This window comes from Tachyglossus aculeatus, chromosome 21 (genome assembly GCF_015852505.1).
Source record: "Tachyglossus aculeatus isolate mTacAcu1 chromosome 21, mTacAcu1.pri, whole genome shotgun sequence".
NCBI classification, from domain to species: Eukaryota; Metazoa; Chordata; class Mammalia; order Monotremata; family Tachyglossidae; genus Tachyglossus; species Tachyglossus aculeatus.
In genome coordinates, this window is record NC_052086.1 from 47371282 (window position 1) to 47397700 (window position 26419).

General features: G+C 46.0%; 1 protein-coding gene across 2 annotated transcripts in view; it reads left to right on the plus strand.

Annotated features, from left to right (window-relative positions):
- GTF3C1 (general transcription factor IIIC subunit 1) overlaps nucleotides 1–26419 on the plus strand; it is an 88892-nt gene that overhangs the window by 38979 nt on the left and 23494 nt on the right. Inside the window, exons 13-30 of one of the 2 annotated variants that reach the window (XM_038762374.1) lie at nucleotides 1994–2097; nucleotides 2754–2938; nucleotides 4452–4742; nucleotides 4927–4980; nucleotides 7671–7816; nucleotides 8703–8800; nucleotides 10017–10113; nucleotides 10233–10410; nucleotides 12448–12595; nucleotides 14031–14166; nucleotides 14895–14976; nucleotides 15111–15296; nucleotides 17394–17551; nucleotides 18642–18784; nucleotides 23004–23085; nucleotides 23958–24070; nucleotides 24686–24748; nucleotides 25255–25348. In XM_038762374.1, coding sequence (XP_038618302.1) covers nucleotides 1994–2097; nucleotides 2754–2938; nucleotides 4452–4742; nucleotides 4927–4980; nucleotides 7671–7816; nucleotides 8703–8800; nucleotides 10017–10113; nucleotides 10233–10410; nucleotides 12448–12595; nucleotides 14031–14166; nucleotides 14895–14976; nucleotides 15111–15296; nucleotides 17394–17551; nucleotides 18642–18784; nucleotides 23004–23085; nucleotides 23958–24070; nucleotides 24686–24748; nucleotides 25255–25348 — 2358 coding nt within the window. The remainder of the gene's footprint in view (nucleotides 1–1993; nucleotides 2098–2753; nucleotides 2939–4451; nucleotides 4743–4926; nucleotides 4981–7670; nucleotides 7817–8702; nucleotides 8801–10016; nucleotides 10114–10232; nucleotides 10411–12447; nucleotides 12596–14030; nucleotides 14167–14894; nucleotides 14977–15110; nucleotides 15297–17393; nucleotides 17552–18641; nucleotides 18785–23003; nucleotides 23086–23957; nucleotides 24071–24685; nucleotides 24749–25254; nucleotides 25349–26419) is intronic. The other variant, XM_038762375.1, reaches the window with a different exon arrangement.

A 26419-nucleotide genomic window follows, 5' to 3' on the forward strand; every position in this document is an offset into this window, starting at 1 on the left:
CCAGGCTCTTTTCACTGAGCCACGCTGCTTCGCCACTTGTCACCTGGGTGACTTTGGGCAAGTCACTTCACTTCTCTGGGCCTCAGTGACCTCATCTGTAAAATGGGGACGAAGACTTTGAGCCCCCCGTGGGACAACCTGATCACCATGTAACCTCCCCAGCGCTTAGAACAGTGCTTTGCACGTAGTAAGTGCTTAATAAATGCCATCATTATTATTATTATACATAGTAAGCACATTATGGGAGGGAGCATGATTGCTAATTCTGCCGGATTGTACTTTCCCAAGTGCTCAGTACGGTGCTCTGCACATAGTAAGCACTCAGTAAATACCATTCCTGAATGAATGTGTCAACTTTCTCATCAGTCAGTGGCATTTATTGAGCACCTACTATTCATTCATTCATTCAGTCGTATTTATTGAGCACTTTCTGTGTGCAGAGCACTGTACTAAGTGCTTGGGAAGTACAAATCGGCAACATATATCAATCAATTGTATTTATTGAGCGCTTACTGTGCGCAGAGCACTATGTGCAGAACACGGTACTAAGCACTTGAGAGAGAACAGTACAGCAGAGTTGGTAGACACTCTCCCTGCCCGCAAGGAGCTTGCAGTCTACAGGAGGAGACAAGACATGAAAATAAATTGCTGATAGGGGAAATGGGAGAGTACGAGGATCTGTACATAAATCCTGTGAGATTGGGGGCAGGGTGAATATAAAGAGCTGAAGGGGTACAGACCCAAACAGTGCTTTGCACATAGTAAGTGCTTAACAAATACCATTATTATCATTATTATTATTATTATTATAGGCAGCGCGGAAGGAAAAACGAATGGGAAAAATAAGGGCTTTGTCAGGGAAGGTCTGGATTATTCCTTCAGACTGTCTACAAAGGCAAATCCACTGAATAATTCTTTAGCCCTCCACTTCACTTAGGTTGTGCCGACACAGCAACATTGAAACCTGATGTAGAGCCCGGTTTATTTTCCCTTTTAAAATTCAAGTGGAAGGATTAAGGTGGTTCTTTGTTGTAGGAAATAAATCCTGATCGAAGATCCAGTCACTCTTTAGGGGATAAAAACTTACTGCATGGTATGAAGATTTACGGATCTGATACACCGCTACGTCCCTTCTCCTTTTCCAAGTGAAAAGCCTCCTCCGGTCACCAGTGTTATGGGAAATGAACAGTGTGGCCGTTTGGAGCCGCACACGTGAACAAAGCAGAAAACAGGAGGGAAGCTAATTGTACTTTAATATAACTAATAATAATTGCGGTATTTGTTGAGCACTTACTATGTGTTAGGGTATTTAAGTACTTACTGTGTGCTAGGCACTGCATTAAGTGCTGGGATGGACCCCAGGTAATCAGATAGGACACAGTCCATCCCAGATGGAGCTCACAGGCTCAGGAAGGAGGGAGAATGGGTATTAAATCTCCATTTTACAGATGAGGAAACTGAAGCGCAGAGAAGTTTCATGACTCGCCCAAGTTCACACAGCAGGCAAGTGGTGATGTCAGGATTAAATCTCAGGCCTCCTGACGGCCTGCCTGAGATGGGAATTGCCAGTGCTGTTGCTTTATTTCAAAATTGGAATTGTGTGACGTGGCAAATCGCCCATAATTTTCAGTAGTAAAGCAATTAAAAGCCTTCAAATCAAAGCCATTTTTGAGTTACCCGATAAGAACTCAGGCGCATCAGATGGTTGAAAATGACAGCTATAATCTAGTAACTCCCAGGAAAAGTATGACTTTGTGTTATGCTTTTTAAGTAGCAGGTTTTGCTGTTTTCAGTGATTAAGGAAAACGAGGTGTGAAATATGTTGCCCCGGTTCTTCACGTCATCTTTTTCGACCTCTAGATTGTAAGCTCCTTGTGGGCAGGGAAAGTGTCTCCCAACTGTTTTATTGTATTCTCTAAAGTGTATTGTGTCCTGCACATAGTAAGTACTCAGTGAATACAATCGATCTGACCTCTGTCTCTGTGTCCCTTAGGTCGAGTTTGTAGTCCATCCGTCAATCAATCCCAACGATCCTCTTGTGAAAAGTGCCATTGAGCAAGTTCGTTTCCGGATCTCTGCTTCCAGCACAGCATCCAGGCAAGTTTGGTCGTGCGTTGCCCTTCACAGAGAAAAATCAGTTGGCTTCGATCAGCCTCTCCTACTTGGAGTCTATACTCCGTGCTGCTGCCTGGGTCAGCGTCTTGAAATGATGCTCAGCACACTTCTCCCCACTCCTCAGAAGCCTCCAGTGGCTTCCCATATCTCTCCACAGCCAACAAAAACTCACCATTAGCTTCCTGGCTCTCCCCATCTTTCTCTGAGTTGCACATTGACAGACTTTCTTTCATCGCTACTTTACTGTACTCCGCTATCCTATCCTTTACTCCACTCTTGTCTTCCCTACTTCTGATCTCTTGCCTCTCACAATTCCCCGTGCCTGGAATTTACCCCTTCAAATCTGCCCGACCACAGCCCTCCTCATATTCAGAGCCCTCATCATCCTTCGACTCCTGTTTGGGTCTTGAGGATTTCTTTCATCCACATCTACCTTGGTGGAGTGTGGACTTTCCTGGGAAATAGTGATGTTTTCTTAACACAGTAATAATGGTGTCCCGTGCTATGTGCTCAGCCTGGGGGTAGGGACACTCCCTGCCCCACATGGGGTTCCCAGTTGAAGAAGAGAGGGAGAGCAGGTATTTTTGTCCCGATTTTACAAATGAGGGAACTAAGCAGTACTTTGAATCGAATTGCAGGGTTAAGCCACACCAGGCTCCAGGGTCCCAAGGAGCGGTAGGTGAAGAGAATGAAGGAAAAGTGGACTTGGTATCAGGAGAAGCCAGCACGGCTGCTCCCTCGAAATCGGAAAGTAGCAGCCGGACGAAGAAAACAGATGAGAAAATGGGCATAACGCAGCTTAAAAATTATAACCCTGTCATAGGTAAGGAAAGGACTTCTTTCATGAGCAGTAAGTCTGGATCTGTTTTGTTTAATAGTTCTGCGGTTTGGTATTATTGATAGAAGTTCGTTCTGATTGCCCAGTGGATTGCACTGAAGAGCGAGAAAATAGTAGGCACTCTGTACAATACAGGTATAGCCTTCCATGTAAAAAGAAATTTTAAGAAAGCCCAGATAGAGGGGAAGGAGAAAAGGAAGGACAAAAGGAGGAGCTAGAAGAAAGAGGAGGAAGAGTAGAAACACAGGGTGTGGTGCTTTCACTTTCTATGTGCTTCAGGACTTAATGTGAGAGAGTTTTGAAATACTGAGAGAGAAACCATCAAGTTCTGTCTCCAGAATATTGCTGAACCCCGAGCCTCCTCTTTCTGTTCACTGAGACCTTAAAATGATTCCGAGCTGGGGGAGCATTTTCAGCTCCTCCTGTAGACTATAAGCAGTCTCTATAATTTCCTCGAGAAGCAACGTGGCTTAGTGGAAAGAGCCCGGGCTTGGGAGTCAGAGGTCGTAGGTTCTAATCCCAGCTCCGCCACTTATCAGCTGTGTGACTTTGGGCAAGTCACTTGACATCTCTGGGCCTCAGTTACCTCATCTGTAAAATGGGGATTAAGACTGTGAGCCCCACGTGGGACAACCCGATTACGTTGTATCTACCCCAGTGCTTAGGACAGTGTTTGGCACATAGTAAGCGCTTAACAAGTACTAGATGTTGCCGACTTGTACTTCCCAAGTGTTCTGCACACAGTAAGCACTCAATAAATACGATTGATGGATTGATATTATTATTATAAGCTCCTTGGGGGCAGAAAATGCGACTACCAACTCTGTAGCATTGTGCTTTCCCAAAGTGCTCAGTAAATACCATTGATCGAGTACCATCGTCTCTCTCAGTAGCTTGTAAGTGCCTTTGGGGCAGGATTCATATCTGTTAACTCTGTTTCACTCACCCAAGCACTCAGTACAGTGCTCTGTTCACAATAGATACTCAATAAATACGATTAACTGATGGGTTTATCTTCCTCATCGTTAAATGTTTGCCATTCCTTTTGGAGGATCGCACAGTTCTTAGATGCTACGTATTGCAGGTGAACAGTCGCAAAGAGGAACAGAGGCAGGACGAGTACGGCTTCCTAAATAAAAAAAAAATCCAAAGTGCTGTAATAATAATAATAATGATGGCATTTGTTAAGCGCTTACTGTATGCCTAGCACTGTTCTAAGCACCGAGGGGATACAAGGTAATCAGGTTGTCCCACATGGGGCTCCCAGTCTTCATCCCCGTTTTCCAGATGAGGGAACTGAGGCCCAGAGAAGCGAAGTGACTTGCCCAGAGTCACACAGCTGACAAGTGGCGGGGCTGGGATTAGAACCCGTGACCTCTGATTCCCAGGCCCGGGCTCTTTCCTCTGAGCCACGCTGCTTCTCCAGGACGTACGACTCCGACTGTCTAATAAGCTTTTCATTCCAAACCTCGCTTCATCCTTCTTCCCTCCTACCCAGTTCCAGGACTTGGGCGCTCCCTTGGATTCCTCCCTAAAATGCCTCGTCTCAGGACGGTCCACGTGTTTCTGTGGTATCTGGTCTATGGGCATCCTTCAAAGGAGGAGTGGGAGAAGGCAAACCAGGAGACCGAACGGAGGAGCGGCAGACAGGAACCCAACCCCGATGCGGGCCAAGCACAGACCTTCCCTTCGGAACCAGGGGATTCAGAGGCTCCTCCGGATGCTCTCTCCAAAGAGAATCCAGAAGGCTCTGCCCGGGAGGCAGAAGTGGAGCTCGCCACTGAAAGAGGTGAGAAACTCCTGCTTTAATTTGCTCCAGAGGTAGAGAGTTGGTGCTGAAAACTCAGCCCGTTGTTGGGTAGGGACCGTCTCTATAGGTTGCCGACTTGGACTTCCCAAGCGCTCAGTACAGTGCTCTGCACACAGTCAGCGCTCAATAAATGTGATTGAATGAATGAATGCTCTCTCCAAAGAGAATCCAGAAGGCTCTTCCCGGGAGGCAGAAGTGGAGCTCGCCACTGAAAGAGGTGAGAAACCCTTGCTTTATTTGCCCCAGAGGTAGAGAGTTGGTGGTGAAAACTCAACCCATTGTTGGGTAGGGACCGTCTCTATAGGTTGCCGACTTGGACTTCCCAAGCGCTCAGTACAGTGCTCTCAATAAATACGATTGAATGAATGAATGAATTTGGAAATGGTCATCCTTTACTCTGGGCAGCACTGGGGTGAGAGCATTTCAATGTGTCTCTCTTACAGAGGGCTCCTGCCTTCTCAATACTGACTGGAAAGAATGGCAACCCCTAAATTTCCATATCAGAAGACCTGGGTTCTTTGCCAGCTTGTCTGCTGTGACACGCTGGACAAGTCACTTAACTATTTGGGGTCAAGAATTCCTCATCTGCAAAGTGAGGTTAAATACCTGTTCTCCCTTCGACTTTAGACTAGAGCCCCATGTAGGACAGGGACTGCCTGATTATCTTGTATCTTTCCCAGTAGTACAGTGCTTTTTTTAGTGGTATTTGTAAAGCACTTACTCAGTGCCAGGCACTGTGCTCAGCATCGGGGTAGATGCACGCAATCAGGATGGACCCAGTCCGTGTCCCACATGGGGCTCCCAGTCTTCATCCCCGTTTTACACCCGAGGTAACTGAGGCACAGAGAAGTTAAGTGACTTGCCGAAGATCACCCAGCGGGCAAGTGGCGGAGCCAGGACTAGAACCTAGGTACCTGCGGCTTCAAGGCCATTAGGCCACCCTGCATTGGCACAGAGAAAATGTGTAACAAATTCCATCGGTATTAGTATGCTATGAAAACATCTAGCAGGCCTAATCAAGGTAGACACGGTTGAAAGAAATCCTCAAGACTCACTGTGTAGAATTGTAGAATCCCATGTCTAGATGGGATTTTGGACAGGTCACTTAACCAATTCGCCTCCTTCCAGGCAGGACGGCAGTTACCCACCCCAAGCACCCCGGAAGCTATCGGAAAATTATCTGGCTTTTTTGTTAACCTGTCAGTTCCATTCATTCATTCAATTCAGTCGTATTTATTGAGTGCTTACTATGTGCAGAGCACTGCACTAAGCGCTTGGGAAGTACAAGTTGGACTTGTACAAGTTCCCCCCATCTCTTATTACTGCAGTGATTCTTGTTTTCAGTACAGTCGACAGCTTTTTACAGATGAGGAAACAGACCTCGATTGCTCCCAGTAGCGTAGCCGTGATCCTTCCACAAATCATGGCAGAGCCGAGATGAAGACTCTGAGTCTATCCCCATTGCATTACCTAACCTTTAGCCTCTCCACCTGGTAGTCTCCCCACTTCACAATAGCATCACAATAGTAAGTGTGGGCCAGGCCACTTTGGGGTCTGGCGATGCCTCCATTAAATATTATTAGATTACTAGGTGGAAGAGGGTGAGTTTCCCTTGCTAACATCCGCATTATCACCTGTATATATGTTTGTACAGATATTTATTACTCTATTTATTTTACTTGTACATATTTACTATTCTATTTATTTTGTTAATGACGTGCATCTAGCTTTACTTCTATTTATTCTGACGACTTGACCCCTGTCCACAGGTTTTGTTTTGTTGTCTGTCTCCCCCTTCTAGACTGTGAGCCCGTTGTTGGGTAGGGACCGTCTCTAGATGTTGCCAGCTTGTACTACCCAAGCACTTAGTACAGTGCTCTGCACACAGTAAGCGCTCAATAAATACGATTGAATGAATGAATCTCCCCCAATTTTGCCATCCAGTTCCTTTCTCTCCGGCCTTAAAATTATATATTATCATTTATTTATTTACATTAATGTCTGTCTGATTCATTCTTTCAGTCATATTTATTGAGCGCTTACCTTGTGCAAAGCAGTGTACTAAGTACCTGGGAGAGTACAGTATGCCAATAAACAGACCCATTCTCTCCCCACGGACTGTAAGATCTTTATGGGCAGGGAATGTGACTGCTTAATTCTGTTGTTGTGTATGGACTGTCCCAATTGCTTAGTTCAGTGCCCTGTCTCCATAGTAAGCACTCAATAAATACCATCGATTGATTGATTTCTTGTCCAGCCAAATCACTTCCTCCAAACTCGCAAACACTCCTCCGTAAAATAGTTATTTGTTTCAATTTATTCCCAGCCCTCCACCCAGTCTTCAGCCCGTATCACTAACCCTTTATATTCTTTTTTCTCCTTCACACCTTCTCTTGCTCCGATCAAATGAACTTTATGTTGAGCTCCCCACACCAAAACACTCCCTTCTTAGAACCCTCCTTCAAAGCCTTCTCTTCCTTTTTATGGTATTTATTAAGCATATTATGTGTGCCCAGTGCTGGGATGGTTAGAGGATAATTGAGTTAGACACAGTGTACGTCCCAAACGGGGCTCACAGTCAAAGAAGGTGGGAGAAGTGGTATGTGATCCCCATTTCTTATTCCTAAAGAGCAAATCCAGTCTCCCCTTGTGGACCTACTCACTTCTCTCAACGTGCCAAAGTAAAAAAGCATGAAGACTCTTGGGCCCCGTGGCTTGTGGAAAGCCACAACCTTCAAATCCAAACTTGCAAAGAATGGTCGTCAAAGTGAGTTCTGTCAGGGAGGTTTTTGAAGATGGTTTGACAAGCCTAGGATATCTGGGGTGTTCTGAAGCCCAGGTACCGTATATTAAGATTACTTTCCGATTGGCAACATATGTTGTATTAAATGAAATTTTTCTCCCTAGTCTATAAGGATGAAGCCTCGTGGATGCGTTTCGTTCCTCCCATTCCAGTCCACCGAGATTTTGGCTTTGGCTGGGCTCTTGTGAGTGACGTTCTCCTCTGTCTGCCTCTCTCCGTCTTCATTCAGATAGTGCAAGTCAGCTACAAGGTACTAGTCTAATTTGCTGTTTTATTCTCCGAGTAGTTAAGGAAACTAGCTATGAATTTAGCCCTTTTTATTGCCTTGAAGCTTAGAGCAAAATAGTAAGCAGCAGCTCTTCCATGGAACAAAATCAGTCATCAGCATTGAAGAGCTCCTCCACCCAACCCCCTTACAGGCACGTACTTGTATCACCCTGCCCTTCAAACCTGCCCCTTCAGCATGGCTCAGTGGAAAGAGCCCGGGCTTAGGATTCAGAGGTCGTGGGTTCTAATCCTGCCTCCGCCCCTTGTCAGCTGTGTGACTTTGGGCAAGTCACTTCACTCCTCTGGGCCTCAGTTACCTCGTCTGTAAAATGAGGATTTAGACTGTGAGCCCCCCGTGGGACAACCAGATCTCCTTGTAACCTCCCCAGCATATTACTTTATTTATTTTATTTGTACATACTTACTATTCTATTTATTTTATTTTGTTAATATAGTTTGTTTCGTTGTCTGTCTCCCCCTTCTAGACTGTGAGCCCGTTGTTGGGTGGGGACCGTCTCTATATGTTGCCAACTTGTACTTCTCAAGCGCTTAGTACAGTGCTCTGCACACAGTAAGCGCTCAATAAATACAATCGAATGAATGAATGTATGCTTTGTACATAGTAAGCGCTTAATAAATGCCATCATTATTATTATTCTCCACCCCTACTCCCCTCTCCCATCCCCAAGCCAGTCTCCTGTTCGACCAAAAGAAAGAGTAGATTTATCTGGTACTCAACCAGGGATTTCCGATATTTTCTGTTGGAAACCCAAGTCCAGAATATAGTTGCCAGGAGCCTGACCATTTCATGGTTTTGGCTTTTCATTCTGAAATTGGGAGTGAGCTGAACTTGAAAACAACTCTTTTAGGTGGACGGTCTTGAAGAATTTTTAAACGATCCGTTGAAGAAGCACACATTGATCAGGTTTCTCCCCAGATCGATCCGACAGCAGCTTCTCTACAAGAGGTGAGTTCCTCAATCAACCGGTGGTATTTATTGAGCACTTACTATGTGCAGGGCACTGTACTAAGTACTTAGGAGAATACAACACAGCAGAGTTGGCAGATACGTTCCCTCCCTACAACGAGCTTAAAGATATCTACAGAAGTACCTTGGAGTTGAAAGTGAGTTCATTCTGATTAAACTGTACAGCCTGGACAGAGGTCCTTAATATTTGCTCGAGGAACTCGGGAAACAGCTTCCAGAAGAGCCACTTAGCCAGGATAAGGAGTGAATGATGATCTGCAAGGAGAAAAGAATTATGACTTCATTTGTTTTACTCCCATTGGAGGAAAAAAAAAAACTGTGTCCTAGAAAATGCTTCTTGGTTCTTTTTATACAGCTGCGTTAAAATGAAATCTGCTGAGTCAGAGGACCAGACATTAAAAGGGTGATGTTAATATTTGTGATTAAAAATGAAGATTCTTTATTTTGTCAAAATGCCTGATGAGTCAGTGCTCTTCCCCCCCAAGATGTTACTTACAGTTTATTCAATTTTCAGACCAAATGCCTGTTGGCTCAGAGGAAAGGGCACAGGCTTTGGAGTCGGAGGTCAGGGGTTCAAATCCCGGCGCCACCAGTTGTCAGCTGTGTGACTTTGGGCAAGTCACTTCACTTCTCAGTTCCCTCATCTGTAAAATGGGGATTAAGACTGTGAGCCCCCCATGGGACAACCTGATCACCTTGTAACCTCCCCAGCGCTTCGAACAGTGCTTTGCCCATAGTAAGCGCTTAATAAATGCCATTATTATTATTATTTGAGTGATCCATGTGGGTCTGCAGCTAAGGGAGTTGGAGGTGGCCTTCAGCTCCAAAGCTTGACAAAACCTGATCTAAATAGCGTAGAGAGGAAGAATTTCATAACTGGTTCTTGAACAGTAATTGACAACACAGAGTTGCAGATTTCTCATCCCATCGAATAAATCCAATAAATTACTCTGTTTATTTTACTTGTACATATCTATTCTATTTATTTTATTTTGTTAGTATGTTTGGTTTTGTTCTCTGTCTCCCCCTTTTAGACTGTGAGCCCACTGCTGGGTAGGGACCGTCTCTATATGTTACCAACTTGTACTTCCCAAGCGCTTAGTACAGTGCTCTGCACACAGCAAGCGCTCAATAAATACGATTGATGATGATGATGATCCAAGACGAAGTTAAACCGTTCCCCTCTCTGTTCCAGGCGGTACATTTTTTCCGTAGTGGAGAATCTGCAGAGACTGTGCTACATGGGGCTGGTGCAATTTGGGCCTACAGAAAAATTCCAGGACAAGGATCAGGTAACGCCTTTAGATTCTGAGTGGTGGAAGTATTACCGAAAAGAACTTCTAAATGGTTAATAAAGGTCCTTTTTCGTTGCGTGCTTTCGGCCTATTTCTCTTACCCATGTGCCTCGCAGGTCTTCATATATGTGAAGAAGAATGCAATGATCATTGACACCACTATCTGTGACCCACATTACAACCTGGCACAAAGCAGCAGGCCATTTGAGAGCCGCCTGTATATTCTGGATACCATGCAAGACGTCGAAAACTATTGGTTTGACCTACAATGCGTCTGCCTCAATACTCCACTGGGTATCGTATGTCTTGTGCCTAGATCTCCTGTTTCTCATTCCTCCTTTCTGCCTCTCTTTTCCTACTTATTAAGGGGAAAGCAGAGTCCTCGTTCTACCATTTCTGAGGCCGGGAATCAAAATAAGCTCTGCCCCTCAGTCACCAAGTGGATGGGAAGAAGAGATTTGAAAGCAATACTTGATCTTTGATGTTACGAACAGCAAGAAGCAGCATGGCCTAGAGGATCGAGCGCAGGCCTGGAGTCAGAATAATAATAATAATGGCATTTATTAAGCGCTTACTATGTGCAAAGCACTGTTCTAAGCGCTGAGGAGGTTACAGGGTGATCAGGTTGCCCCACGGGGGGCTCACAGTCTTAATCCCCATTGTACAGATGAGGGAACTGAGGCACAGAGAAGTTATTTCCCAAAGACATACAGTTGATAATTGGCAGAGTCTGGATTCGAACCCATGACCTCTGACTCCAAAGCCCGCGCTCTTTCCACTGAGCCACGCTGCTTGGACCTGGGTTCCAATCCTGGCTCCGCCACTTGTCTGCTGTATGACCTTGGGCAAGTCGCTTAATTTCTCTGGGCCTCAGTTCCCTCATCTGTAAAATGGGGATTAAGGCTGTAAACCGAGAGCCCACTGTGGGACAGGGACTGTGCCTAACCTGATTTGCTTGTATCTACCCCAGCGCTTAGTACAGTACCTTGCTGGCACCTAGTAAGCGCACGTGGCTCAGGGGAAAGAGCCCGGGCTTGGGAGCCAGAGGCCATGGGTTCTAATCCCGGCTCTGCCACTTGTCAGCTGTGTGACTTTGGGCAAGTCACTTCACTTCTCTGGGCCTCAGTTCCCTCATCTGGAAAGTGGGGTTTAAGACTGTGAGCCCCCCGTTGGACAACCTGATCACCTTGTATCCTCCCCAGTGCTCAGAACAGTGCTTTGCACACAGTAAGCACTTAACAAATGCTATTATTATTATTATAAAATTCTGGAAAAAAAATCTAAATAGGGCTGTGTGCTTCTTGGATCTTTATCTTATTATATCCAGTGTTAACTTAGTGATGAGACGAGTCATTTGAGACATTTTGGAGCGGCCTTGTTGGTGAACTTTAGGAAACAGTCCTGTCTTGAGACTCTCCCAGGCCCAGAGCTACACGTCTTGCCCTTCCCTGCTCCCCAAGTGATAGACTAGGTGCCTGCCTGTGGATAATAATAGTAATAATTGTGGTATTTGTTAAGCACTTACTATGTACCAGGCACTGTTTTAAGTGCTGGGGTAGATACCAGCTAATCGGGTTGGACACGGTCCCTGTACCACATAGGGCTCACAGTCTTAATCTCCATTTTACAGATGAGGGAACTGAGGCCCAGAGAAGTGAAGGGACTTGCCCAAAGTCACACAGCAGACAAGTGGCAGAGCTGGGATTAGAACCCAGGTCCTTCTGACTCTGAGGCCCGGGCTCTATCCACTAGGCCACGCTCAGCATCTTAGATCATGAGGATGCCCTGCTGTAACAACCTTCATCCTATTGCATTTCATGAGGGAGGGAATGTCATCGTGCACGTGTATAGTATCCTTTAATAATAATAATTAAGATGGTATTTGTTAAGCGCTTACTGTGTGCCAAGCACTGCTCTAAGCACTGGACTAGGTACAGCGTAATCAGGTTGTCCCACGTGGGGCACACAGTCTCAATCCCCGTTTTCCAGATGAGGTAACTGAGGCACAGAGAAGTGAAGTGACTTGCCCAAAGTCACACAGCTGATGCGGCAGAGCTGGGATTAGAACCCATGACCTCTGACTCCCAAGCCCGAGCTCTTTCCACTCAGCCACCCTGCTCCTCTTTAGCCATCCCTGAGCCTGCAGAGCTTAGTGGCTTTATCTTGGGATGTTCTTACTACTCTCCCGCTTTTGGAGTCGGGTTCAAGCAGTTTTGGCTTCGGGAAGGGGAGCTGAAAAGAGCTTGCCAGGGCGGTGAGCTTCAGTCACTGTCAAAGGAGAAGGGCTTTCAGGTGTTGATCGTAAAGCCGTGGAACTGTTTGGTTTTCTAGGAGTGGTCCGTTACCCTCGGGCCAAAAGAAGCAGCTCTCAGGAGCCAAGCCACGGGAGCAGCGACGTGGACGCCGCCAACGTGGAGGAGGAGAGTGCGATCGACAAACACAACCTGGAGCGCAAGTGTGCGATGATGGAGTACATCGTGTATGTCTGCTCGCTGTGTCCCTTATCCCAGCACATATCATGCATCCAGAGACTCCAGAAAAGCCTAAAGGGATGCAAGTGACATTTCAGGTCACGAGGAGGTGGAGACGGTGGCGGGTTATTTCCCAATCCATTATGGTGTGGACAAGGCACATAGGCACGGCTTGAAAGTGACATTTCTGGTCACCATCATCATCATCATCAGTCGTATTTATTGAGCGCTTACTATGTGCAGAGCACTGGACTAAGCGCTTGGGAAGTACAAATTGGCAACATATAGAGACAGTCCCTACCCAACAGTGGGCTCACAGTCTAAAAGGGGGAGACAGAGAACAAGAGCCAACTTTACTTCCCTTCTTGAAGAAGCAGGAGGAGATCAATCAATCAATCAATCAATCAATCATATTTATTGAGCGCTTACTATTTGCAGAGCACTGTACTAAGCGCTTGGGAAGTACAAATTGGCATCACATAGAGACAGTCCCTACCCAGCAGTGGGCTCACAGTCTAAAAGGGGGAGACAGAGAACAGAACCAAACATACCAACAAAATAAAATAAGTAGGATAGAAATGTACAAGTAAAATAAATAAATAAATAAATAGAGTAATAAATACGTACAACCATATATACATATATACAGGTGCTGTGGGGAAGGGAAGGAGGTAAGACGGGGGGATGGAGAGGGGGACGAGGGGGAGAGGAAAGAAGGGGCTCAGTCTGAGAAGGCCTCCTGGAGGAGGTGAGCTCTCAGGTGGTGGATTATTTCCCATTCCACTGATGGTTGGACAATCCACTGGTTGTAAAGGAAGGTGTTGGGGCGGAAGGGAAGCAGGGAAGGGCGTCTGTGTTAGCTAGGAAAGATTCATTTGGCCGTGTTTCTGAGGGCACTGAGTCCGAAGCAAAGTGGGCCCGCTCTCCTGGGAGGAGCTGTCTTCCCAGCCAGAAACAGCAGTGGCTGACGCTTTGCTCCCATTTGACACTATTCTGCAAAGCCTTCCTCTCCATCCTCTTTCATTCTGCAAGCTTGGCAGCATGAGTTGCTCAGGTTATACAGTTGTCTCTGTCTTTCCGTGACAGGATGCACAGCCTCACACCGGGGATCAGTCGGTCGATGTTATTCATTGAGCCCATATTTGTGGGGTGGCCTGTATCCTCCCTTCTCTTGAACAGCCCTTCCCCCGGCACCAAGATGTGTACCCTACCAAGCCAAAGGAATTGGGCCTGGGGCTCCACTAACGTTGCAACTCCTCAGGTTGTTTTGGAAAAGAAAAAGATATTAAAATACATTCCAGATAGAGGAAATGTACTAAAATGCTGTGGGGCTGGGGTGGGGTGAATATCACGTGCTTAAGGGATAGAGATCTTCTGTCAGTTCCGTCAGGATCAATCTTTGTGTGTGTGTGTTGTTTGTGTGTGTCTTTTTCCTTTTCCTAGTGGGCGTCGAGAGGTGGTGGATGATGGCTCTATTCCCGGTGATGGATTGGGATCAGCCGGTTTAGATTCCAGTTTCTACGGCCACTTAAAACGCAATTGGATCTGGACCAGCTACATCATAAACAAGACAAGAAAAGTGGGCTCTAGAAACTAAATTTAAAGTGAATTTTGATACCTTTCATAAGAAGCCAGGCAGCATTACGTGGAACATAGTCGTGATCCTCCTCCTGTTGTACACCCCTCTGAAATTTTTGCCCGTTAACGTCTTCACAAGTACAGGAGTCAGTACGATAGGATCAAATGATTTAAAGATCCCGGCAGCAGGTCGGGCTGTGAAATGAATTTCTTGGAATACAGCTTTTAGGCGATCACAAAATAAATGTGGAAAATGGAGAAGTGAATATAAAGGGAATAATAACAATAATTATGGTATTTGTATGTTGTTACTTGGTGTCGCGCACTATTTTAGTCACTGGACTGGATACAAAGTAATTGAGTCAAATACAGTCCCTGCCCTACATGGGGCTCACCTCTAAGTAGGAGGGAGAAAAGGCGTTGAATTCCCGTTTTATAGTTGAGGAAACTGAGGCCCAAAAAGTTAATTGACTTGTCCAAGGTCACTCAGCAGGCAAAGCGGCAGAGCCGGAATTTGAACCCAAGCCCACTGACTCTCAGGCCTGTGCGCTTTCCCCTAGGCCACACTGCTTTCCCAACATGGGGAAATATGTTGATGGTGTACTGTCATTACTAAAATATTCCTTTGCTTTTTTAAAAGCTATTGTGTATTTCAGTGGGCTTTATTACCTTAATTCTTACGTGAATTCTTTGATGACACCTAGCTGTTTCCGGTGTTGTGTTTTTTAGGAGACCACGGTACCTGAAAATGGCCTCACCGTAAGGCTGCAGACTTTCTTATCCAAACGCCCCATGACATTCAGCGCTGGAGGTAAATGCCGTCCGCTGCACGGGGGAGAGCGTGAAATTTCTCACACGACAAACTGAGCCGGAAACAGCTCTCCAACTTCGGGTCGACGCCAAGGGTGGCAATTCTTGTAACGCGCTTCTTGTGATTGTTTCTAGGTAACAGGATCAATATTTTGGGAGATACAAGACCAGCATCTGAGCTCTGTGCTGAGAGGGAAGAGCAGTTTGAGTTAGGCAAAGAAGTAACACAAGACCGAAACAAGAGAGTGCGGGGCGGTAAAAACCAGAAGCGCAAGAGGCTTAAAAAGGATCCCGGAAAGAAGGCGAAGAGGAGGAAATGGGGTAATGATCATTGGCAGTTTAAATTGACTTCTCTTGTTTTTGCTAATTATTCTGCCGCTTTGTGATCCGAGAGCATCGTGAGTCCCGAAAAATTAACAAACCAACGGTGTCTCAGATTCCCCTATCCTCAGCGATGATTTGGAATATTTCCTCAGGCTTGTACCGTTTATATTCTCTAGTCGCTACGGGTTGGCGTGCCTTTCCGACGTTATTCCGGCTTTGAATTCTGAATGAACCCATTGCCACGGTAGCTCCAGTTTCTTTTCTCAGTTCAAGTGTCTGATTTCAGGCAGTGGATTTGTGTTTTCTAAGATATTCAATCCCAGTGTTATACACCCAAACACTGGTGACAGTAGCGATTCCTCAGAATGTATGTGCTTTTCTGATCGCTTTTAATTTATGGCATTTTATTCATATAAAGCTCCGAGTTTGTAGACAAGCAGTTGTGAAAGCCTTCAGGTTAATAATTTATTCAGATCTGGAAGCAAGTGCCGTGTGTTCTGTCAGTTTGGATTTTCAGATCGAGGGACACAGGTGGTAGAATATGTTACCGTGAATAGCAAGATGGGGAGAAATGAGAGCAATTTGATATTTCTGCTAGCTGCATATGCCTAATCCACACGATCCAAAGCTTTTGGCAACGACCCGGCTGGCTTAGGAACCATCTACACTGTTTCAAAAAGATATTTCTGAATCATGTCGTGTTTCTGTTTGAAAGTGGGTTCAGAAGGAGCTTTTATTACAGAGAGAGTCTTGTGGAGTGGACCGTTAAACAGCTGTTAAAGTACTGTTTTTTAGTCACTTGGTCGGTCTTATTTATTGAGCGCGTACTGTGTGCTTGGGAGAGTACAATACCCCAACGTAACAGACACATTCCCTTCGCACAGCGAGCTTACGGTCTTGCAGTCGGACAGTCAGCGGTAACTATCGGAGTGCTAATCTGAGCGCTTCGTACAGTGCTCTACACACAGTAAGCGCTCAATAAATACGATTGAATGAGTGAATGAATGAATAAACATTTGGGAAGGTACAGTCGGTGTGGGAGGCATGATCCCTGCCCCCATGGAGCTCACAGTCTAATGAGGACGATGCACAAAGTAATTTACAGTTCGGAGGAGGACGTGTTTAAAGCGCTGTGGTCCAGAGTGGCCCCAGGAGACCGTAAAGAGATAGATTGCTGTGATGGTGCAGAGGTGAGATTTGGGAAGAGGGTACGTGGGGAGAAGAAAATCTCATCTTGCAATCGTGTCGATTCAAAGAGGTTGTCGACACTTGGCGTCTTCTGCCCCACTAGTACGTGAATCTTCATGGAGGAGGCGATGGTCGCCTTGTCAGGGTGGATCCCACCCTGGTTGCCCTCCAGCAGCAGCATCCAAGACGGAGGGAAGAGAAGGGGCAGGAAGCCCGCAGCCCAATCCGAAGAGATGCCTCTATTTCACGTCGTCAGACGGGAGCAAAGAGGAGAAGTGGCTTGGCCTAGTGGGATAAACCACGGGAAGCAGCGTGGCTCGGTGGAAAGAGCCCGGGCTTTGGAGTCGGAGGTCACGGGTTCAAATGCTGGCTCCACCAACTGTCAGCTGTGTGACTTTGGGCAAGTCACTTGCCTGTGCCTCAGTTACCTCATCTGTAAAATGGGGATTAAAACTGCGAGCCCCCTGTGGGACAACCTGATCACCTTGGAACCTCCCCAGCGCTTAGAACAGTGCTTTGCACATAGTAAGCGCTTAACAAATACCATCATTATTATTATTATTATTATAAAGCTCAGGCCTGGGAGTTAGAGGACCTGGGGGCCCCCTGCCACGTGCCCGCTCCGTGGCCTGGGACAAATCGCTTAGCATCTCTGAGGCTCTGCTTCCTCATTTCTAAAATGGGGATGAAATTCCTGTTCTCCCTCCCCCTTAGACTGCGAGCCCTGTGCGGGAAAGGGACCGTATGTCCGACCTGATGATCTTGTATCTACCCCAACGGTCAGAGCGGTGCTTGGCACGGAGTAGTCGCTCAATAAATACCACCGTTATTCGCATTAGCCAGAACGCTGTTCGGCAGATGTCACTCATAAGGGGCCGTCGATCAGGAAAATTCTGTCCCCCTTAGGCGAGTGGCAGGAAGGGAAGGCCAAACGGGATCGCTACCACGACGAGGCCGACCAGAGCGCCCTGCAGAGGATGACCCGCTTACGCGTAACCTGGACCATGCAGGAGGATGGGCTGCTGCTGCTTTGCCGAATTGCCAGCAACATTCTGAACACGAAGGTAATTCCGTCCGCCCTCCCTTTCTCCACCTCGGGACACGGGGGAATACGCGGGGCGGAGGGCTCAGGAACCCTTCTAAGCCATTCCCGGTGTCAGCCGATTGGCGGGGCCCATTTTTAAGGGACGGGGGGCTCTGAAGCGGATGCTTTCCGGGGCGGGCGGGGAAAAAGGAGAGCCTGGGGCTTCACCGGGGACCGGAGGGGACGAGCGGCTTCGTGCGAGGCTCTGCAGAGGGTGAGAAGAGCAGCTGTCTCTGCAGCTGTCGCTCCTCTGAACTGGCAGCCACAGCCAGAAGCGATTTCTCACCTCACCTACCCTAGCTGCCGCTGCTCGAAATATGCTCTTGGCGAGTGTGTGTTTGTGAACGGGCAAGTGGAAAGTGCACGGGGCATGGGAAGAGCAGGCTAGACGTTTCACATTGGTATTTTAAAGTCGTTTGCATCGTTTCAAACGTCCCTGTTCAAATTATTTGGAACACAAGCATGCTAGAAATTCAGGAAGCAAGTAAAAGCTGATTTAAAGCCCCACACCTGGTCTACCCAAGCTTTCTGGGGAATGGAGCCTCCTGTCAGAAGGGACGGGTCTACCAGCCTCTTGACGGAGAAGCTGCTCGGGCGAATCAGTGGTAACCGTGGCGGTGATTATCACTTGGTGATGAGGATGTCATGTATTGGCCTAACTTCACTGTGTGTGATGGATTATAATTGGAACCGTAGCCTTTGCCAAGCTGGAGAGGCTCTATGTGGCATCCGGTAGCCCCTTTAAAATAAGAATACTTTTCGAGACAGTTAAACAGGTGACTTGGAACCATGAGAACTGGATGCGCTTAAGGATTTTGAACAGATCACTTTATCGCTCCGTTCCTCAGTCCCCTCCCTCTGTTGAATGGAAATAATGGAAATCTCCGTGGGATCTTGTGAGGATATGGGAAATGAGAGTAATAAAGAGGCGACGTAAATTCAAGGTGTCGTGTTATCAGTCGCGATTGCCTTATGTTAATACGATATGGGGTTAGAGCCAAGCTAACTTGGGTGAAGTCCAGGTCCTGGGAGATTTTTGATTATCTGACGTGGTTTTATATTTGGTCTAGGTGAAGGGCCCATTCGTACCCTGGCAAATTGTCCGGGATATCTTGCATGCCACCTTTGAGGAGTCGTTGGATAAAACATCTCATTCTGTTGGACGGAGAGCTCGCTATATAGTCAAAAATCCACAAACCTACCTCAATTATAAGTAAGCCATTTCCAGTTTCCCTTTAACTTGGAGAAGTTTTGTCTTACTGTTCCAGTCCTGACCTGGACTACTTTTCACCACATCTTTGGGCAACTATCATCTATCTATGGCCACCTATCAGCTATCTATGGGCGGCTGTCATCATCATCATCATCATCAATCATATTTATTGAGCGCTTACTATGTGCAGAGCACTGTGCTAAGCGCTTGGGAAGTACAAATTGGCGACACATAGAGACAGTCCCTACCCAACAGTGGGCTCACAGTCTAAAAGGGGGAAAAGGTGATCAGGTTGTCCCACATGGGGCTCACAGTGTTAATCCCCATTTTACAGATGAGGGAACAGGCCCAGAGAAGTTAAGTGACTTGTCCAAAGTCAAACAGCTGACAATTGGCGGAGCTGGGATTCGAACCCATGACCTCTGACTCCAAAGCCCGTGCTTTTTCCACTGAGCCACGCTACTTAGGCAAGCCACTTCACTTCTCTGGGCCTCAGTGACCTCATCTGACTCCCCCTTCTAGACTGTGAGCCCATTGTTGGGTAGGGACTGTATCTATATGTTGCCGACTTGTACTTCCCAAGCGCTTAGCACAGTGCTCTGCACCCAGTAAGTGCTCAATAAATACGATCGAATGAATGAATGAATCTGTAAAATGGGAATTAAGACTGTGAGCCCCACGTGGGACAACTTGATCACCTTGTATCTGCCCCAGGGTTCAGAATAGTGTTTGGCACATTGTAAGCGCTTAACAAATACCGTTATTATTGTGTAAAATGATCACTTGAGGACTGAGGAAAATGCACTGTCTTAGTGCGAAGAACAGCTCCTGCTCTGGTATTGGTGCTTAGTAAGTACTTGCCTTTATGAATGTTATTGCCATCATTTTCCAGTCGCTAGGAATACTGGCGTCAACTCTCTTCCGGCCACTCCGGATGTCAACCTGGCAAAACAGTAGTTTCTAGGAGCGTGAGCTGAAGTCCTGTGAGAGGTACTAAAGTCTTCTTGGAAGGGCAGAGAACACTCTTCTGGGCTACATTAGAGAAGCAGCATGGCTCAGTGGAAAGAGCCCGGGCTTTGGAGTCAGAGGTCATGGGTTCAAATCCCGGCTCTGCCAACTGTCAGCTGGGTGACTTTGGACAAGTCACTTCACTTCTCTGGGCCTCAGTTACCTCATCTGTAAAGTGGGGATTAAAACTGTGAGCCCCCCGTGGGGCACCTGATCACCTTGTAACGTCCCCAGCGCTTAGAACATAGTAAGTGCTTAACAAATACCGTCATTATTATTATTATCATTACATGCTCCAGATACCTTTTGGACAGGCTGCAGGAAGCAGATATATTGCTCTAATAATTCCTGAATTTTTATTTATGGTATTTGCCAAGCGCCTACTATGTGCCAGGCACTGTACTAAGCACTGGGCTACACACAAAGTAGTCAGGTTGAACACATTTCCCATCCTTCATGGGGGTCACAGTCTTAATCCTCGTTTTATAGTTCAGGTAGCTAGAGCCCCGAGAAGTGAAGTGACTTTCCTAAGGTCACACAGCAGACAAGTGGCGGAGCCGGGATTAGAACCCAGGTCCCAATGATCCCCAGGCCCGGGCTCTAGCCACTTGACCACGCTGCTTCTCGGTGGTGTTGTCACAGTTGGGACCTTTTAGCCAGTCGTCTCTGTCCCCTTTTAGCCAGTCGTCTCTGTCCCCTGTTAGCCAGTTGTCTCTGTCCCCTGCAAGATCTTTTGGTCTTGTTTCAGGGTTCCGGCACGCCGAGCACTCTGATTCCCCAAGTTAATTTTTTTATTTACTTCTTCAAAACTTTATTTTGAGGTAAGTAGGGCCCGACTTGTACTTCCCAAGCGCTTAGTACAGTGCTCTGCACACAGTAAGCGCTCAATAAATACAATTGAATGAATGAATGACAGGAGGAGTTTCTGGAAAACCCATTCAGTCTGTTTCTCCCCACTCCTCAAAAACCTCCAGTGTTTGCCCATCCACCTGTGCATCAAACAGACGCAGCCTTACATTTGGCTGTAGGGCATTCAGTCAGCTCTCTCCCACCCACCTAACCTCGCCAATCTCCTACTACAACCCAAAGCACACATTCTGCTCCTCTCCTGTCAATCTGCTCATTGTAACAGTCTCACCTATCTCGCCACTACCTCCGTAACCACGTTCTGTCTCGGGCCTGGAGCTCCCTTTCCCTTCATATTCCTCAATCCACCACTCTTCCCACCTTCCAAACCCTTCCAAAAATCACATCTTCATCTCCCTTCAAGGCCCTCCTCCAGGAGGCCTTCCCAGACTGAACCCCCTCCTTCCTCTCCCCCTCCTCCCCCTCTCCATGCCCCCCGCCCGACCTCCTTCCCTTCCCCACAGCACCTGTATATGTGTACATATGTTCGTACATATTTATTACTCTATTTTACTTGTACGTATCTATTCTATTTATTTTATTTTGTTAATATGTTTGGTTTTGTTCTCTGTCTCCCCCTTCTAGACTGTGAGCCCACTGTTGGGTAGGGACCGTCTCTATATGTTGCCAACTTGGACTTCCCAAGCACTTAGTACAGTGCTCTGCACACAGTAAGCACTCAATAAATACGATTGATCGATTGATTGATTGATCTCCTCCAAGAGGCCTTCCCAGACTGATCCCTTTATTTTCCCTCCCCTCTGCATACCCCTTAAGCACTTTGACCCTCACCCTAGCCCCACAGCACTTATGTACATATTCTTATACTGTACTCTTTTCCCTATCCCTAATCTGTTTTAATGCCCGTCTCCCCCATTAGACTGCAGGCCCCTTTTAGGCAGGGATCACATCTACCAGTTTGGTTGTATTACACTTTCCCAAGAGCTTAGTACAATGTTGTGCACTCAGTAAATCAGTCAATCGTATTTATTGAGCGCTTACTGTGTGCAGAGCACTGTACTAAGCACTTGGGAAGTACAAGTTGGCAACATATAGAGACAGTCCCTACCCAACAGTGGGCTCACAGTCTAAAAGATAAATACCACTGAAGGATTGAATAAATGCCACCAGTTGTGGTGGCGGCTGGCCTCACTTTCTGGAGCCGTCAGCTCTAACAGCTCTGTGGAGCTGTAGGCTATATGGCTTTCTATCATGTTTCTTGCCTTTGGTCATCCCTCACCCCTTCACATCCCAAAACGTGCCACCATCTGTGATCAAATGAGAAAACCTTGGACAACGGGAATATATTCTGGATGCAGGGAAGGAGTGTGGTCTAGTGAAAAGTCCACCAGTCTGGGAACCAGAGAACCTTGGTGCTAATCCTGGCACCATTTGTCTGCTCTATGACCTTGGGTATGTCACTTAACTTCTGTATGCCTCAGTTATCTCCTCTGCAAAATGGGGATTAAGACCGTGTCCCCCATGGAGGCATCTGATTATTTTGTCTCTACCCCAGTGCTGAGTTCGGTGCCTGGCATGTAGTAATCATCATCAATCGTATTTATTGAGCGCTTACTGTGTGCAGAGCACTGTACTAAGCGCTTAGCACTGTAGTAATCACTTAACAAATATCTTGAAAAAAAATCAGACTGTGTGCTAATAATAATAATAAGAATAATAATAGCATTTATTAAGTGCTTACTATGTGCCAAGCACTGTTCTAAGCACTGGGGAGGTTAACAAGGGGATCAGGTTGTCCCATGGGGGTCTCACAGTCTTCATCCCCGTTTTACAGATGAGGTAACTGAGGCCCAGAGAAGTTAAGTGACTTGCCCACAGTCACACAGCTGATAAGTGGTGGAGCTGGGATTTGAACCCATGACCTCTGACTCCAAAGCCTAGGCTCTTCCCACTGAGCCACACTGCTACTAGGCAAATAGCTGGACAGAGAATTAGAAAACCTAGGGTCTTTTCCTTTCTCTGCCACTTACTCTGAGCGGCCTGTGCCAAATACCGTAGTCATTCTGAGTCCGAGTTTCCCTGTTGTAAAATAGATATAATATTGGCTTCTCCTTGCCTCGTAAAAATGTGAAGATAAAACGAGATCATTCATAGAGTACCTTTAGTTGCTAGGAATAAATGGGTAGCGTCGTTATTACTATTACTAATGAAGTAAGCCACTAACACAGTTGAGTTACCTAAAGCAGCAAAATAAGAAGCCAAGCACCTTCTGTCTATATCTGCTAATCGTTTGGAGTGTGTGCGATAGAAAATTACTCACCAGTTTATTTTTCCCCGGGTACAGAGTTTGCTTGGCTGAGGTGTACCAGGATAAAGCTCTTCTTGAAGAGTTCATAAACCGAAAACTTAACTACCAGGACCCAAAGGTGAAAGCGACAAGACTTTTTTCTTTTTTTTACCAAAGCTTATAATAAAGCCCACTGAGGTATCATAGGGAATAAAAGGCAGCTTTGCATCTAGTATTTAGTGCTGATTTGGAGGGCTTTGCTGACTTGAAAGGATAGAAGTTTGCAAAGCCATTTAGGAAATGCCCTTCTCAGGGCCTCAACTTCGAACTACCTCAGTCAAGCTTCCAACTTCTTTTTCTTTATAAGGTTAGGGTTCCTAACACCCCTTTGAAATGCTGCCATTTCCCCTAGTTTGCCCCAGGGAATGAATGTGATAGAGATTATCCGGGAGCTCTTGGATGCCTCTGGACAGCTTAAGAACGGGATAGCTGGCTTCTGCCTAGGAGACAAGTTGATTGTGAATTGGGTCCCTTCCAGGACATGTTTCTCCGATTATTCCAGCCTTTTAGGTTGGAAAAGTGGGAGGGGAGGGTCAGGTGACGGGACCCGCAGAGAAATTAGGGCTGGGAAGCAGCTGCCAAAGTGACCGGCCTTTGTTTTCAGTCAGCACGCCAATCTAAGACCTCCTCTCCAGGAAGTCAGTAGTGGGTTGAAGCTGCCACTAGTAATCCTCAGGATCCCACTGCCTCTGATTGTGTCTGGGAGGGCCATGAAACATCAGAAACTTCTTCCACTTCCTCGTCTTTCCCTCCACTTGCTGGTCTCTTGAGATAGTCATGACCTTTAGGAGGTGAGCAGACTCTCTAGTCAGTGGGAAGGAAGTTGTTGCTTTCATGTTTTCCTCTGGACGGGCTGCCTCTGAAATTCACTGGGAGATGATTTAGTGGGGCTTGATGTAATCACCCATCCTGTCAGTTAAGTGTTTGACATTCAATCTCTCATTTGGAAAGATTTGCGCGGAAGAATTTAAAGAATTTGTGGAGCGGCTCAAAGAGAAGTTCAGTTCCACCCTGGGGAATCCCAATCTTGAAATCCCGGACACGCTTCAGGAGCTATTTGGCAGGTACCGTGCTTCAGAGACGATGTTATGGGGTCCAGGTTGAAAGGGAATTTCGGTAGTCAGAGGTTCCGACTCATTTCGGCCCTGGTCGGACAACTTGGAAAGTGTCTCAGGTGCTGCCGGTTCATCATCATCATCATCATCATCAATCGTATTTATTGAGCGCTTACTGTGTGCAGAGCACTGTACTAAGCGCTTGGGAAGTACAAGTTGGCAACATATAGAGACAGTTCCTACCCAACAGTGGGCTCACAGTCTAAAAGGTTGCCGGGAGGAGGGGTTCGTTTTTCTCCTTCACACATTCCTTGCCTGAAAGTCCGTTGGCTGTACTGCACTCGATAAAGGGCGGTCCAAAAAGTGCAGAATCAGGTCTGTCTGAAGTCAGAAAAACATTTTTTGAGCAGCCTCCGTGGTTAAAAAAAAAAAAAAAATGTCTCCAGCTGCTGGTTTTATATGGCACATTCCTTTAAACATCTGGTTATGAATTAGCCCCCAGCCATTTTAGGTGGCCCTGTTTGGCCTTCTTGGCAGACAGAATGAGGCTAGCCTTTTCCCCCTCCTTTGAAAGGGAGTATCATTTTCATCTTTAAACAGTTCCTGTTTCTTCTTTTTTTCCAGGTACCGCGTTTTAGCGATCGGAGATGAGAAAATTCAAAACCGGAAGGAAGATACCCTTAATAGGCAAGCACTGGTAGTCTATTCTAGCCCCTCTTAACTAAATTGTCTGCAGATTTCAATCCTCGTAACTAGACGACCTTTTGAAATTAGTCACATAATGAGTTTTAATTGTTATAATGAGCCGGGCAAGGTCTTTGGAAACTGTTTTCATCTGGCATGGCCATAGGTGAAGTACTGTTTTTAGTGTTCGTGGTTTGTTCACCTTGAAAGTTAATATCAATTTGATTAGACTTGAAAATAGTAATAAGTTTCAAAAATAAATTCCTTAGTGTTATTTCTGTAACGACCAGGTGTTTTGGAAAGCTTTTCTACGTTGCACATTACCACAGTCTCTAATTTTGAAAATGGCAATTTCCGATTCATTTAAGTGATTACTTTACAGCACATCCTTCTACAAATTCGACGTGTTCCGTTTTTCAAAAATGAAGCGTAACTTTACAAGGTTACTGAGAATCTTTCATGATAGCCCCAGTGTATCTCAGGGTATGCTTGCGTTTTCTCTCTTTCAGTGTGGATGATATTCATTTTTTGGTCCTCCAAAATCTGATTCAGAGCACTCTGGCCCTCTCAGACAGTCAGATGAAATCTTGCCAGTCATTTCAGGTGAGTGTCTTGATTTGCCTTTGAAATTCTGGCTCATCAGTAACTCCCCTCGGGCTCCATGTGTGAACAAATGGAGCGCTCAGAGAGCGATCCTTTTAGATATCAGTAACTCTTATCAACCCCAAGGCTCTCAAAAAATTTAGTCCAGTAGAAGACTCCCTTCTTTTTTGGGAAAGAGAAGCAATGTGGCCAAGTGGCTAGAGCATGGGCTTGGGCGTCAAATGGCCCTGGGTTCTAATTCTGACTCTGCCACTTGTCTTCTTGGTGACGTTGGGCAAATGACTTCACTTCTCTGCGCCTCAGTTACATCATCTGTAAAATGGGGATTAAGACCGTGAGCCCCATGAGGGACTAGGACTGGGTCCAACCTAATTAGCATGTATCTAATCAATCAATCAATCAATCGTATTTATTGAGCGCTTACTGTGTGCAGAGCACTGTACTAAGCGCTTGGGAAGTACATCTACCACGCTTTATACAGTGCTGGCACATAGCCCTTAACAAATACCATTTTAAAAAAGAATGAAAGAACATCTGTGGATGACTTGTGAAATGAAAGGATGGGAAGTCAAGGGGTAGGGGTAATTCATTCATTAATTCAGTCGTATTTATTGAGCGCTTACTGTATGCAGAGCACTGTACTAAGCACTTGGGAAGTATAGTTCAGCAATAGAGACAATCCCTGCCCACAAAGGGCTATGTTGAAATGTCAGCGACGGATATCGTTGGATCTTGTATGGCCACTTTAGGTCTTACCAATGATCTGTCGTGAAAGTTACTCTAGCTAGCTAGTTATTCTACCCTAGCTAAAAAGAAGAGAATGCTATGAGAGAAAGATAAATAATAAATAAATAAAGATAAATAACTAGCTAGCTATTCTACCCTAGCTAATAAGAAGAGAATGCTATGAGAGAAAGATAAATAATAAATAAATAAAGGTAAATAACTAGCTAGCTATTCTACCCTAGCTAATAAGAAGAGAATGCTATGAGAGAAAGATAAATAATAGAGGAATTGTGGAAGATTGCCAGTCATCCAGTGAATCATGGGTGAAGTTAATCAATTGTATTT